General features: G+C 47.3%; 1 protein-coding gene across 5 annotated transcripts in view; it reads right to left on the bottom strand.

The window, feature by feature from the left end:
* The window catches only part of LCMT2 (leucine carboxyl methyltransferase 2), a 240,741-nt gene that overhangs the window by 44,828 nt on the left and 181,140 nt on the right, over positions 1-14,773 (bottom strand). For 3 of the 5 annotated variants that reach the window (XM_068266444.1, XM_068266443.1, XM_068266445.1), the window contains exons 12-13: positions 14,141-14,241; positions 10,533-10,720 (exon numbers count right to left, since the gene is read on the bottom strand). In XM_068266444.1, coding sequence (XP_068122545.1) covers positions 10,533-10,720; positions 14,141-14,241 — 289 coding nt within the window. The remainder of the gene's footprint in view (positions 1-10,532; positions 10,721-14,140; positions 14,242-14,773) is intronic. The other 2 variants (XM_068266446.1, XM_068266447.1) reach the window with 1 other exon arrangement.

The following is a 14,773-nucleotide window of genomic DNA, read 5'->3' as shown; positions in this document are numbered from 1 at the left end:
ATACTCCATATTACCAGATAATACTGTATAACGCAGCACTATAGCAGCTAGTACAGAAATATAATACCCCATATTACCAGATAATACTGTATAACACAGCACTATAGCAGCTAGCACAGAAGTATAATACTGCATATTACCAGATAATACTGTATAACGCAGCACTATAGCAGCTAGTACAGAAGTATAATACATCATATTACCAGATAATACTGTATATCGCAGCACTATAGCTGCTAGTACAGAAGTATAATACTGCATATTACCAGATAATACTGTATAACGCAGCACTATAGCAGCTAGTACAGAAGTATAATACTCCATATCACCAGATATTACTGTATAACGCTGCACTATAGCAGCTAGTACAGAAGTATAATATTCCATATTACCAGATATTACTGTATAACGCTGCACTATAGCAGCTAGTACAGAAGTTTAATACTGCATATTACCAGATAATACTGTATAACGCAGCACTATAGCAGCTAGTACAGAAGTATAATACTCCATATTACCAGATAATACTGTATATTGCAGCACTATAGCAGCTAGTACAGAAGTATAATACTCCATATTACCAGATATTACTGTATAACGCTGCACTATAGCAGCTAGTACAGAAGTATAATACTCCATATTACCAGATATTACTGTATACGGCAGCACTATAGCAGCTAGTACAGAAGTGTAATACTGCATATTACCAGATAATACTGTATAACGCAGCACTATAGCAGCTAGCACAGACGTATAATACTCCATATTACCAGATAATACTGTATAACCCAGCACTATAGTAGCTAGTACAGAAGTATAATACTGCATATAGGTAACCAGATAATACTGTATAACGCAGCACTATAGCAGCTAGTACAGAAGTATAATACTGCATATTACCAGATAATACTGTATAATGCAGCACTATAGCAGCTAGTACGTAAGTATAATACTATATATTACCAGATAATACTGTATAACCCAGCACTATAGCAGCTAGCACAGAAATATAATACTCCATATTACCAGATAATACTGTATAACACAGCACTATAGCAGCTAGCATAGAAGTATAATACTCCATATTACCAGATAATACTGTATAATGCAGCACTATTGCAGCTAGCACAGAAGTATAATACCCCATATTACCAGATAATACTGTATAACGCAGCAAGAAGTATAATACCCCATATTACCAGATAACACTGTATAACGCAGCACTATAGCAGCTAGTACAGAAGTATAATACTCCATATTACCAGATAACACTGTATAACGCAGCACTATAGCAGCTAGTACAGAAGTATAATACTGCATATTACCAGATAACACTGTATAACGCAGCACTATAGCAGCTAGTACAGAAGTATAAAACTGCATATTACCAGATAATACTGCATAACGCAGCACTATAGCAGCTAGTACGGAAGTATAATACTATATATTACCAGATAATACTGTATAACACAGCACTATAGCAGCTAGTACAGAAGTAGAATACTGCATATTACCAGATAACACTGTATAATACAGCACTATAGCAGCTAGCACAGAAGTATAATACTGCATATTACCAGATAATACTGTATAACGCAGCACTATAGCAGCTAGTACGGAAGTATAATACTCCATATTACCAGATAATACTGTATAACGCAGCACTATAGCAGCTAGCACAGAGCAGACGTGTGTTGGGGAGCTCCTGTTGAGATCCAGAGAGCAGCATAACCGGCTTATACCTAGCCCAGTTCTGTGCTTGGTTTTGGGCTTGGAGACTCCTGAGGTCCCTGCTTAAGCCTTGGCCTGCAGGGGCCCTCTCTACACTAGCCAGCTGCTTCCAGCAATGGAGCAGCTGGCTCATGCCCCCCCTGACCTGTCTTACCTAGGGGCAGGGGGGAATATCCGAGAAGCGGTTTACAGAGATGTTGTGGCGGATGTGGTGGCCTGGAATAAGGCAATGTGCTATCATTCACATTTGTGTGACCAACTGGAAATGCAGCTAAAGGAACGGATCAGTCGATTTGGAGTGAGATGGAGACCGGAGTTCCTTCAAACAGATCCGGTGACTGCAGAACTGCAAAGAAAGGTGAACGAACAGCAAAAAGTGGTGGTGGAGCTGGAGGAGAAAGGTGGACCCTTTCGGGAGACCTACCGAAATGCTACCCGGTTCCGTCAGCAAGCAACAAAACAGGCTATGGAGAGAGCAATCCCTGCACCTGATGTGAGAGCTGAGGCATCCCAAAAACTCCAAACCGTGAGTCCTGCGGAAAGGGTGGAGGGTAATCCCTGTGAAAACCCGTGTGGGCCGGTGGAGGAGATGGAGGTGACCCTGAGAAGTGTGGAGGGAGCTGGGGCCAGTGAAGTGCAGCAGAATGATCCAGCTGTGTCTGAAAACCCCATCGCTCAACCCCCTGGTGTGGTGCCTACTGCTGTGAAAGCTGATGGAGATGGAGGTGTTCCTGCTGTGTGCAAAGTCCAGGATGCTGATGTTACCCAAATGAAAGATGTGGGGGAGAAGCCTGTGCAGTCTGATGTGCTTACTGTGGATGGAAGGAGCGCTGACAGTGAAAGCTGTGATGTCCCTGTATGTCCAGATGTGCCCCCAGCAGCCCCTGCAGAACTACAGCCCTGTACAGATAATATGGGTGAAGTGCCTGTATGTCCAGATGTGCCCCCAGCAGCCCCTACAGAACTACAGCCCTGTACAGAGAGTATGGGGGAAGTGCCTGGCGCTGAGGAGGAAACAAAGGAGGAGATCCGTGCATCGCTCCCTAGAGCAGCAAAGAAAAGGAGATGGGGGTACAAACTTACAGTACAGAAGAAACATGGCGCCCGCAAGCAGCCCTGCGCTCCACAACCGTCTACTGTGGAGAGCACGAGGGCTGGACCAGCAGGGAAGCGCCTGGCGAAAACCGGAAGTGACATCACCGGAAGTTGTAAAACCGGAAGTGACGTCACCGGAAGTAAGGTACTGTGCGTCCCTGCTGCCATGAATGCTGGAACTAGCAGCAGCAGCAGCAGCAGCAATGTCACTGGAGCTGGCAGCAGTGGGGGAGGTGATGTACTGAAGGAATCATGTGAGCCTGGCAGCGGAGGTAAGAGGCAGTGTGCTGCAGGTCACATGGATTCACCTGTAAAGGGGAATGATAGCGCTGTGCTGCCCCCTACTGGTGACAAAACTGAAATAGCTGTGCAAATTGAAAAACAGTCCATTTCCAGGGACAAAAATGTAGATAATACATGTAATGTTACTGATGTGGAAAGCGATATTCTGGTAGATAAGAATAATGAATGTGGTGATCCTCTTGTGGAGTCTGGTGGGAGTCGTGGGTCAGGATTGGCCACAGCTGCTGTCAACCTTGAATTTACCACTGTGGACACCATTTTTGGTGACGTACAGACTGTAGCTGTAAAAAGGTCGGTGCTGATTCCTGACTCTACTGGCACAGATGTTTCTCTTGTGGTACCTGATTCACCCGGCAAAGCACTATCATCTCAGCATGAAAGGAAAAATGATTTTTTGCACGAAAAAGTAATTGGTGATTTCATAGCTGGCAGCAGGCGGTATGTTTTTGAACCAGAGGTGTTGTATGTACTAGAAGCTAAAACCTGCAAAACTGTTGATTTTTTTTCTTTACCAGATAATGTTGACCTAAGCAAAATTACCTCAGTAGGACTGGGTGACTCTAGTTTAGGCATCCAGGCAGATTTCAAAACAACCGATCTCAGATTTTTAATCAGAAATGAAGTTCTTTTCTGTTATGACATCAATGGTAATGAAATCCTTATGGAGATTATTAATGGGGTAGGGGAATGTCATCCCTCTATAAAGCAAGCAGCTTCCTCTTCCATCCCTAGTGTAGCCTCCATTACGAGAGGTGGGAAAGCTACGGTACCTGTCGTGGTACCTAAGTTACCGGTCAACAAACCCGTCTCGTATGCCCGGGTGGCGGGGGGTGGGGTGGGAGGTGGTGTTGCAGGTGGTAAGAGAGTGCCCGCTCCCTTGGAACAGGGGGAGGATGCATCCGTGTTGGGGGGAAGAAGGAATGTGGTCCGTTTGAAATGGATTGGGGAGTCCCGGATCCCGGGAAAGCAGGACTTTGTCCGCCTTCTCCTTGACACGGGTGTAAAGGCCCAGGACATTTATGCGATCATTGCACCTGGTGACCCCCCTGAGTACTACGACGTTAGCTTTCTGACTTCAGGGGGGCAAGAGTTTTTCATGGAAGAGAAGGATAGAAGGAGAGCAGAGTGGAAAAATTTTGTTGCATCGTATGTATCTCGGCAACCCCTGGAGAGGAAAGCTACCGTCGTAGTGTACAATGAGTCCATCCAGAGCCGGGACAAGGTCCTCCAGCACCCAAGGCTGAGACACCAAAGTGCGCCCCTCCATCCCTCCCAGCCCACCCATCACACACTGATTGCTATTAGACTAAGAGGCGCCACAGGGCCCACAACCCCCCCAACACCCTAATATCTAGTTATATGGCTTGCAGTCACTGCCATGTATTCCCTTTTCCTATTTCTTTCTGCTTCAAACACAATTAGGAATGACAGCTGAATGAATTCTGCGCCCCCTCCTACACTGCGCCCTGAGGCTGGAGCCTCTCCAGCCTATGCCTCGGCCTGGCCCTGAGTCCATCCCAGTACAAGACGTTATCCTCTGGCTCTCTCACTATGTAGATGTGGTGTCCCGTCCCCAGAGGATCCTGGATGACCTGGGTATCTGGTGGGGCGGTTATGAGATCCCGATAAAAATGAGATATAAAAATGGAGTATATTGTCACGTGCCCAGATCTGCTCTGATCGGGAGAGACAAGATCTCAGTTTTCTACCCGGGTCAGCCCAGGGTCTGCAACCGTTGTGGGGGGAGGGGACACTACAGCTATGGCTGTAAGCAGCCCCGGTGTGGACTTTGCCAGGAGTTTGGGCATGACGCGAAGGATTGTAAAAACATTAAATGTAATTTGTGCCACAGCTTTGGCCATCCATACAGTGTGTGCCCAAACTCCTGGGAAAACCTGCCTGCCGCAGTGAAGGAGGCCTTGTTGGTAAAGATGGAAGAGGAGGGAGTACAGTCGTATGCCCTTAACCTTCCCATTGTGCAGTCCTCTCAGTCTGTCTCCCCTGTCACCCTTCCCGATGTGTCAAATCCTGTGTCTGAACCTATTGTAAACCCAACGACTGTGCTCCCCCCTGAAACGGCGTCTGCTGATGGGGCCTCCGAGGAACTGTGGCATACGGTGAAGAGGGCCAGGGGGAGAGGTCGTGCTGGGAATGTGAGGAGGGGAGCGGGCACTCTCTCCCAGAATTTGTCCGAGGCTGAAGGCCCAAAAAGGAAAGCCACTGATATCCCTCATCCTGGGTCTAACATGGGTCCCAGGGAAAAGGGACCTAAGAAAAATTCATCTCACAGAGATGGTGAGGGGCCATTGCCCCAATCAACTCCGAAACTTGGGCCTAGTTCCAAAACTTCTTCCCCTTCTTCAACTGATCCCCCTGAAACCTCTCCCTTACCTCCCCCTCCTGTTAAACCTTCCCCTCCTGTTCCACCCCCTGTCCCTCCTGATGAACTTTCCGTCCCCGGTCCTTTGTCAGATCCCCCTGGTCCAATATCACCTTCTGAAACATCTGCGGTTCCTCCCTCAACAGAGAGAGAGCCGTTGATGTCTGTCGAGTGGGAAGATTTACCGGCAGATGAACTATTATATTTGGAAAACAGACTTAAGTATGTAAAAAAGCATAAACCGAAAACCTTGAAGGAAAGACGGTTGCAAAAACAGTATGAGACCGCTGTTAAAAGACAAGGCATTCATTTGTCTAACAGATTCAATGCTTTGAATAGTGAACAAGCAGATCCGCCCTCTGAGGAGGGTATGGACACATCAGATTCTGGGCAGAAGAATACATCCTAATGTTGTCTCTGTCTTGTGTTTTTCTATTTTTTTTTGTCCTTAGTGAAGTAAGTTGGAGGGATTCTACCTTAAACACTCAAATGGCTGTTTCCCCACCATTGAAACTGGCAACCATTAATGTTTCCAGTATAAAATCAGTAAGAGCTCGTAAACTAGCCTTATTTTTTCTCAGTGAGTTTGATGCTGACATTTTGTTTTTGCAGGAGACTAGGCTCACCTCTTTGGCCGATATCCATCTGGCCAAGAGGGACTGGAGGTCCGGTCCGAGTTTTTGGTCTCTTGCGGCTGAGCCTTACAGTGGTGTGGCGGTGCTTTTTACTGGTATGGTAACTTGCCGGCGAGTGGTTGAGGTGGAGATGGGGAGATGTCTGGTCCTAGACGTCGCTGTGAGGGGGCAAGACCTCAGATTAATTAATATCTATGCACCCCAGTCGGCCTGGGAGAGGAAGTGCCTCTTTACAGCGATCAGGCCTTTCCTTTTTACGACCCAGCCGGTAGTGTTTGGTGGTGATTTCAACACCATTGTTAGGGTTATGGACAGGAGTGGTACCAACACTCAGCTGGGTTCTGACAGCAAATTTCTTAATAGGATAGTTAGTGAGGCTGGTCTGGTGGATGTTCACGTTCGACATTCACCAGGCCTCACTGGGTACACCTTTCGTAGATTAGATAGTCAGAGTAGGATAGACAGGTTTTTTGTTACAGAGCGTTTCACTACCACGGCCCCTAGGGTACAGGCAGTGGAATTCTCGGATCACTGTATTCTATCGGTGGACCTGAATGTTTCAGATGCTGCTCCCAGAGGTAGGGGTATCTGGAGACTAAATTCGTCTATGCTACTGGAAGAGAGTGTAAGACAATCTGTTGAGGAATTTTTTCAGGCACAGATTACCATACTGGACTGCTTTGACAACAGGTCGGAGTGGTGGGAGGTAGTCAAAAGACGTGTTGTTGCTCTTTTCAAGAACCTAGCCAGGAAAAGACAAATTGGTAAATATGTTGCTTACCAACGATTGAGGAAAAGGCTTGAAGTTCTTGTTTCGGAAGGCGGAGATCATGGGGAAATCTCTGAGGTCAAGGCTCAACTTAGGCAGCAACAGTATGACCGTCTGTCCTCTCTGTGTTTGGAGAGGGATTATGGCAAATACCACTCGCCTGATCCCTATCTGAATTGCAGACAAGGTGCAGCCCTTAAAACGGTCAGTGGTCTCAGGGATGGATCGGGTTCAGTGGCAAAGTCCAGGCTTGGAATCCTATCCGTCGCTAGAAGTTTTTATGTTGATCTGCTTGGGGAAAAGCCAATTGACCAAGCAAAGATGGAAAGCTTTTTGGTCTCAACTCCAGGTCTGGGTGATGCAGATGCTTCTGACATATGTCTGACAGAAGAGATCACCACTGAAGAAGTAGTGAGAGCTATTGATAGTCTCACACCCAAAAAGACACCTGGTCCAGATGGGTTGACGGCCGAGTTTTACAGGGCTTTCAAGTCATTTCTGGCACCACAATTGGCAGAGCTCTTTAATCAATGTCTTGCTGAGGGTGAGTTACCACCATCCATGAGACAGTCAGCGGTGATCCTTTTGTCAAAAGGCAAAGATCCTGAGATAATTGAGAACTGGCGCCCCATCAGTCTTCTCAACATCGACAGGAAGATTCTGGCAAAAATTTTGTTCTGGCGATTGTCTCAGGCGACATGTGTGCTTTCTCGCCACCAGCACTGCTCGATTTCAGGAAAAAGTACTTTCTCAGCACTTTTGGCTGTCCGGGAAGTCCTGGAACGTTGCAGGGCTGAGGGCTGGGGAAAGTATTTGCTGGCACTGGATCAGTCTAAAGCCTTTGATCGGGTCAACCATAAGTACCTATGGAGGCTACTTTGTGTGTACGGCCTACAGGGAGGTTTTGTTGATTGGATTCGTACTTTGTACAAAGGGGCAGAGAGTTTCATGCTTATTAATGGCTGGGTTGGTGAACCTTTTGAAGTAAGTTCTGGTGTGCGTCAGGGTTGTCCGCTGAGCTCCCTCCTGTACGTATTTGCTATCAATCCTTTCGTGAGAAGGTTGGAGGGCGGTGCGCTCAGTGGAGTTCCTGTGGGCATCCCTGGTGTCTCACCCTTCAGGGTTGTGGCCTATGCTGATGATGTGACTGTGGTGATCTCTAAGGCAGAGGAAGCAGAGGTGGTAGTCTCGGAGATTGCCGAGTACTCAGAAGCATCAGGCTCACAAGTCAATCCAGACAAGTGTGAAATTTTCTGGATGGGGAATGATGGAGAGAGCTTTGTACTTCCTGGCTCCTTTCCCGTGCCCCAGCCGAAAATCAAGATTCTTGGCATCGAATTTGGACCTGGTGACTATGGTCATCAAAATTGGGTTAGTAGGCTGAATGATGTCAGCACCAAAGTAGCACGATGGAAAGGTTGGAAATTGACCTTTAGGGAAAGGGTGGACCTGATCAAGAGCCATCTGGTTCCAATCCTCTTATATGTCAGCTATGTTGCAGTTTTGCCTCAATCTCTGTATGCAAGGATCTGTGATCTGTTTTTCCAGATGCTCTGGGGAAATAGATTAAACATCATGCGTAGAAGCATCACCTACAGAGCCAGGCGGGAGGGTGGCATAGACATGGTCAACCCAATTGTTTTCTTTACTCTGATTTTTATTAAACACAATCTTGGTAATATGTTTGCAGAGAACCCACCTGACTGGGTAGGCATCTTTCGGACCTGGTTTGGGACTTACCTCAAGAGTTGGGAAAGTGGTGGTTCAGTGAAGAGACTGGCATCACATCGTGACTATCTTCCGACCTATGTTGTTATGTGCTTGAGAAAATTAAGGCAGTGGGGATTGACTGTGGAGGATATCAAATCGGTCGAGAGGCGTGTCCTTACGATCCGGGTGGTAGACTCATACTTTCATGAGCCACTGTACCTGAGAGATTGCCCAAGCGTAAAATTGGAGGAGGGTTTGCGACTTCTTAATTCACCGCGGATTCCAAATAAATTGTGGGATATTGCTTGGCTCTCTTTTCATGGCAAGCTTTACGTTAGAAGTAATGTTAAGTGCTTGAAGGTGGAAGCACGTGGATGTCCTCGTGAGGAGTGTGGTGGTGTTGAGGAATCCATGGACCACTTTCTACTTCATTGTCCTTTTAACGTTGAAGTGTATAAACAGGTGGGAGGAAGCCTAGGTATTCCCTTTCTGGAGCGTCTAAGTTACGCAGAGTGGGCGTATGGAGCATTCAGACACCACCAGGGTTTTGATTTATGCACCTTATACTTAGTCAGCTTAGTTGTTAGGCAGCACACATGGTTGGCACGGTGTCAGGTACCACTTAGGCATAAAACCATTCCTGTTCAGGTGGTGGTAGGCAATATTCTGGGTGAGGTATCTAGGATCCGGGACTTGGAGAGGCGTAGTTTGGGCAGAGGTGCCTGGGTCCTTGCGTGGCAGAACATCAGGCCTCCTTAGCCTATCTCCGTCTCTTATGGGTGAGCTTTCTGTTTCTTATCACCCTTTTCAGTTTTTTTGGGTTTTTTTCATACCTTTTTTGATGATTGGCCGCAGACATAATTAGTGGAGTTATCCCTCCAACTAACTTATGGGTGTCTTTGTTTGTCCTGTGTTGATTTTTGATGTTTTTGTCTTTGTTTACCCCTCCTGCATAAATGGCAGAATGAGTGGTTGTTGTTTCTGGTGATTGTCACTTGTTGGGTGTAGGGTGATGGATTCATGTTTCCTGTTGTCCTGTCTGGTTTTGAATGTAGATTGAATGAGTATTCTTCTGCTCAGGGAGTTTGTGATGTGGATATTTCATCAGCTTGTGTAAATAGTATTGTTGCTAATGCATTATGTATAAGATATACAATGTATATATCGATTAAGTATGTTTTGCTTTTGTGATCCTTGATCACGAATATCATTATTATTTATTGTATTGTATATTTTTTATATATTTTTTCAATAAAAATCAATATAATACTCCATATTACCAGATAATACTGTATAATGCAGCACTATAGCAGCTAGTACAGAAGTATAATACTCCATATTACCAGATAATACTGTATAACGCAGCACTATAGCAGCTAGTACAGAAGTATAATACTCCATATTACCAGATAATACTGTATAACGCAGCACTATAGCAGCTAGTACAGAAGTATAATACTCCATATTACCAGATAATACTGTATAACGCAGCACTATAGCAGCTAGTACAGAAGTATAATACTCCATATTACCAGATAATACTGTATAACACAGCACTATAGCAGCTAGTACAAAAGTATAATACTCCATATTACCAGATAACACTGTATAACGCTGCACTATAGCAGCTAGTACAGAAAGCTAACACTCTATATTACCAGATAATACTGTATAACGCAGCACTATAGCAGCTAGTACTGAAGTATAATACTGCATATTACCAGATAATACTGTATAACGCAGCACTATAGCAGCTAGTACAGAAGTATAATACTCCATATTACCAGATAATACTGTATAACGCAGCACTATAGCAGCTAGTACAGAAGTATAATAATCTAGGTTACTATATATTTGGAGTCAGCATTACAGTTCTAATATACTCAGTGAGTCCTAGAGATTTCCTTACCGGGGGGTGAGCGGGGGGCTGGTGTCCAGTTTATAAAACGTGAAATGCTGATCTTGGGGCAGGAGGAGATAGATGGAACCAGTGGGGAGACCAGACTGCAGAAGACCACCAGATAACACAGCTCCACCCTTCCAGGCGCAAGCACTGTGACTATGACACCGCGAAGGAACCACGCCCTCTACATGGACCTGGAAGATACAAGCAACTGTTTACATACGAGAATGACAGAAATTTATATTAAAACAAAAACTGAAATTTCATGTTGGATTTGGATGTTAGATTTTATTTGGATTTGACTCCAGCCTTCTCCTGGTGTGACACAACACAGGAAAGAGAGGACCATGTGACCCCAGTCTTCTCCTGGTGTGACACAACACACAGGAAAGAGAGGACCATGTGACCCCAGTCTTCTCCTGGTGTGACACAACACAGGAAAGAGAGGACCATGTGACCCCAGTCTTCTCCTGGTGTGACACAACACAGGAAAGAGAGGACCATGTGTCCCCAGTCTTCTCCTGGTGTGACACAACACAGGAAAGAGAGGACCATGTGACCCCAGTCTTCTCCTGGTGTGACACAACACAGGAAAGAGAGGACCATGTGACCCCAGTCTTCTCCTGATGTGACACAACACAGGAAAGAGAGGACCATGTGACCCCAGTCTTCTCCTGGTGTGACACAACACAGGAAAGAGAGGACCATGTGACCCCAGTCTTCTCCTGGTGTGACACAACACAGGAAAGAGAGGACCATGTGAACCCAGTCTTCTCCTGGTGTGACACAACACAGGAAAGAGAGGACCATGTGTCCCCAGTCTTCTCCTGGTGTGACACAACACAGGAGAGAGAGGACCATGTGACCCCAGTCTTCTCCTGGTTTGACACAACACAGGAAAGAGAGGACCATGTGACCCAGTCTTCTCCTGGTGTGACACAACACACAGGAAAGAGAGGACCATGTGACCCCAGTCTTCTCCTGGTGTGACACAACACAGGAAAGAGAGGACCATGTGACCCCAGTCTTCTCCTGGTGTGACACAACACACAGGAAAGAGAGGACCATGTGACCCCAGTCTTCTCCTGGTGTGACACAACACACAGGAAAGAGAGGACCATGTGACCCCAGTCTTCTCCTGGTGTGACACAACACAGGAAAGAGAGGACCATGTGACCCCAGTCTTCTCCTGGTGTGACACAACACAGGAAAGAGAGGACCATGTGTCCCCAGTCTTCTCCTGGTGTGACACAACACAGGAAAGAGAGGACCATGTGTCCCCAGTCTTCTCCTGGTGTGACACAACACAGTAAAGAGAGGACCATGTGTCCCCAGTCTTCTCCTGGTGTGACACAACACAGGAAAGAGAGGACCATGTGACCCCAGTCTTCTCCTGGTGTGACATAACACACAGGAAAGTGAGGACCATGTGTCCCCAGCCTTCTCCTGGTGTGATAACACACAGGAAAGAGAGGACCATGTGTCCCCAGTCTTCTCCTGGTGTGACACAACACACAGGAAAGAGAGGGCCATGTGTCCCCAGTCTTCTCCTGGTGTGACACAACACACAGGAAAGAGAGGACCATGTGACCCCAGTCTTCTCCTGGTGTGACACAACACACAGGAAAGAGAGGACCATGTGACCCCAGTCTTCTCCTGGTATGACACAACACAGGAAAGAGAGGGCCATGTGACCCCAGTCTTCTCCTGGTGTGACACAACACAGGAAAGAGAGGACCATGTGACCCCAGTCTTCTCCTGGTGTGACACAACACAGGAAAGAGAGGACCATGTGACCCCAGTCTTCTCCTGGTATGACACAACACACAGGAAAGAGAGGACCATGTGACCCCAGTCTTCTCCTGGTGTGACACAACACAGTAAAGAGAGGACCATGTGTCCCCAGTCTTCTCCTGGTGTGACACAACACAGGAAAGAGAGGACCATGTGACCCCAGTCTTCTCCTGGTGTGACACAACACAGGAGAGAGAGGACCATGTGTCCCCAGTCTTCTCCTGGTGTGACACAACACAGGAAAGAGAGGACCATGTGACCCCAGCCTTCTCCTGGTGTGACACAACACAGGAAAGAGAGGACCATGTGACCCCAGCCTTCTCCTGGTGTGACACAACACAGGAAAGAGAGGACCATGTGACCCCAGTCTTCTCCTGATGTGACACAACACAGGAAAGAGAGGACCATGTGACCCCAGTCTTCTCCTGGTGTGACACAACACAGGAAAGAGAGGACCATGTGACCCCAGTCTTCTCCTGGTGTGACACAACACAGGAAAGAGAGGACCATGTGTCCCCAGTCTTCTCCTGGTGTGACACAGCACACAGGAAAGAGAGGGCCATGTGTCCCCAGTCTTCTCCTGGTGTGACACAACACAGGAAAGAGAGGACCATGTGACCCCAGTCTTCTCCTGATGTGACACAACACAGGAAAGAGAGGACCATGTGTCCCCAGTCTTCTCCTGGTGTGACACAGCACACAGGAAAGAGAGGGCCATGTGTCCCCAGTCTTCTCCTGGTGTGACACAACACAGGAAAGAGAGGACCATGTGACCCCAGTCTTCTCCTGGTGTGACACAACACAGGAAAGAGAGGACCATGTGACCCCAGTCTTCTCCTGGTGTGACACAACACACAGGAAAGAGAGGACCATGTGACCCCAGTCTTCTCCTGATGTGACACAACACAGGAAAGAGAGGACCATGTGACCCCAGTCTTCTCCTGGTGTGACACAACACAGGAAAGAGAGGACCATGTGACCCCAGTCTTCTCCTGGTGTGACACAACACAGGAGAGAGAGGACCATGTGACCCCAGTCTTCTCCTGGTGTGACACAACACAGGAGAGAGAGGACCATGTGACCCCAGTCTTCTCCTGGTGTGACACAACACAGGAAAGAGAGGACCATGTGTCCCCAGTCTTCTCCTGGTGTGACACAACACAGGAAAGAGAGGACCATGTGACCCCAGTCTTCTCCTGGTGTGACACAACACAGGAAAGAGAGGACCATGTGTCCCCAGTCTTCTCCTGGTGTGACACAACACACAGGAAAGAGAGGACCATGTGACCCCAGTCCTCTCCTGGTGTGACACAACACAGGAAAGAGAGGACCATGTGACCCCAGTCTTCTCCTGGTGTGACACAACACAGGAAAGAGAGGACCATGTGACCCCAGTCTTCTCCTGGTGTGACACAACACAGGAAAGAGAGGACCATGTGACCCCAGCCTTCTCCTGGTGTGACAACACACAGGAAAGAGAGGACCATGTGACCCCAGTCTTCTCCTGGTGTGACACAACACAGGAGAGAGAGGACCATGTGTCCCCAGTCTTCTCCTGGTGTGACACAACACAGGAAAGAGGGGACCATGTGACCCCAGTCTTCTCCTGGTGTGACACAACACACAGGAAAGAGAGGACCATGTGACCCAGTCCTCTCCTGGTGTGACACAACACAGGAAAGAGAGGACCGTGTGAAGCGATCTTGCATAACCTACAGATGAGTTTCATGTTATCTCATTGGATCACTTTGAAGTCTTAGCAAATTTGAAACCAACTCAGATATTTAGCATTCCATTTGTGCTCTCTAGAATATCACTACCTGCATCCAGCACATGTCATCCGTTTGGAGAAACAGAACATCTTCCTGCAGCTCTGAAGCCACAGAACAGCCACCAAACACAAAGACATATTGCTGACCTGCTGAGAAAAGGACATAGGAGAAAAATAGACCAAAAGATGCTGCTCAGATCACACAGAATATTGGTCAGGACACACAGTGCATTGGTCAGAGAGGGTCAGGTCACAAAGAGCATTGGTCAGAGAGGGTCAGGTCACACAGAGCATTGCTCAGAGATGGTCAAATCACACAGAGCATTGGTCAGATATGGTCAGGTCACACATAGCATTGGTCAGAAAGGGTCAGGTCCCAAAGAGTATTGGTCAGAGATGGTCAGGACACACAGAGCATTGGTCAGAGATGGTCAGGTCACACAGAGCATTGGTCAGAGATGGTCAGGTCACACAGAGCATTGGTCAGAGAGGGTCAGGTCACACAGAGCATTGGTCAGAGATGGTCAGGTCACACTGAGCATTGGTCAGAGATGGTCAGGTCACACAGAGCATTGGTCAGAGAGGGTCAGGTCACACAGAGCATTGGTCAGAGATGGTCAGGTCACACTGAGCATTGGTCAGAGAGGGTCAGGTCACACATAGCATTGGTCAGAGATGGTCA

This window comes from Hyperolius riggenbachi, chromosome 2 (genome assembly GCF_040937935.1).
Source record: "Hyperolius riggenbachi isolate aHypRig1 chromosome 2, aHypRig1.pri, whole genome shotgun sequence".
In the NCBI taxonomy this organism is placed as follows: Eukaryota; Metazoa; Chordata; class Amphibia; order Anura; family Hyperoliidae; genus Hyperolius; species Hyperolius riggenbachi.
The sequence above is the reverse complement of the archived record's forward strand: the minus strand, read 5'-3'. Positions and strand labels throughout refer to the sequence as shown.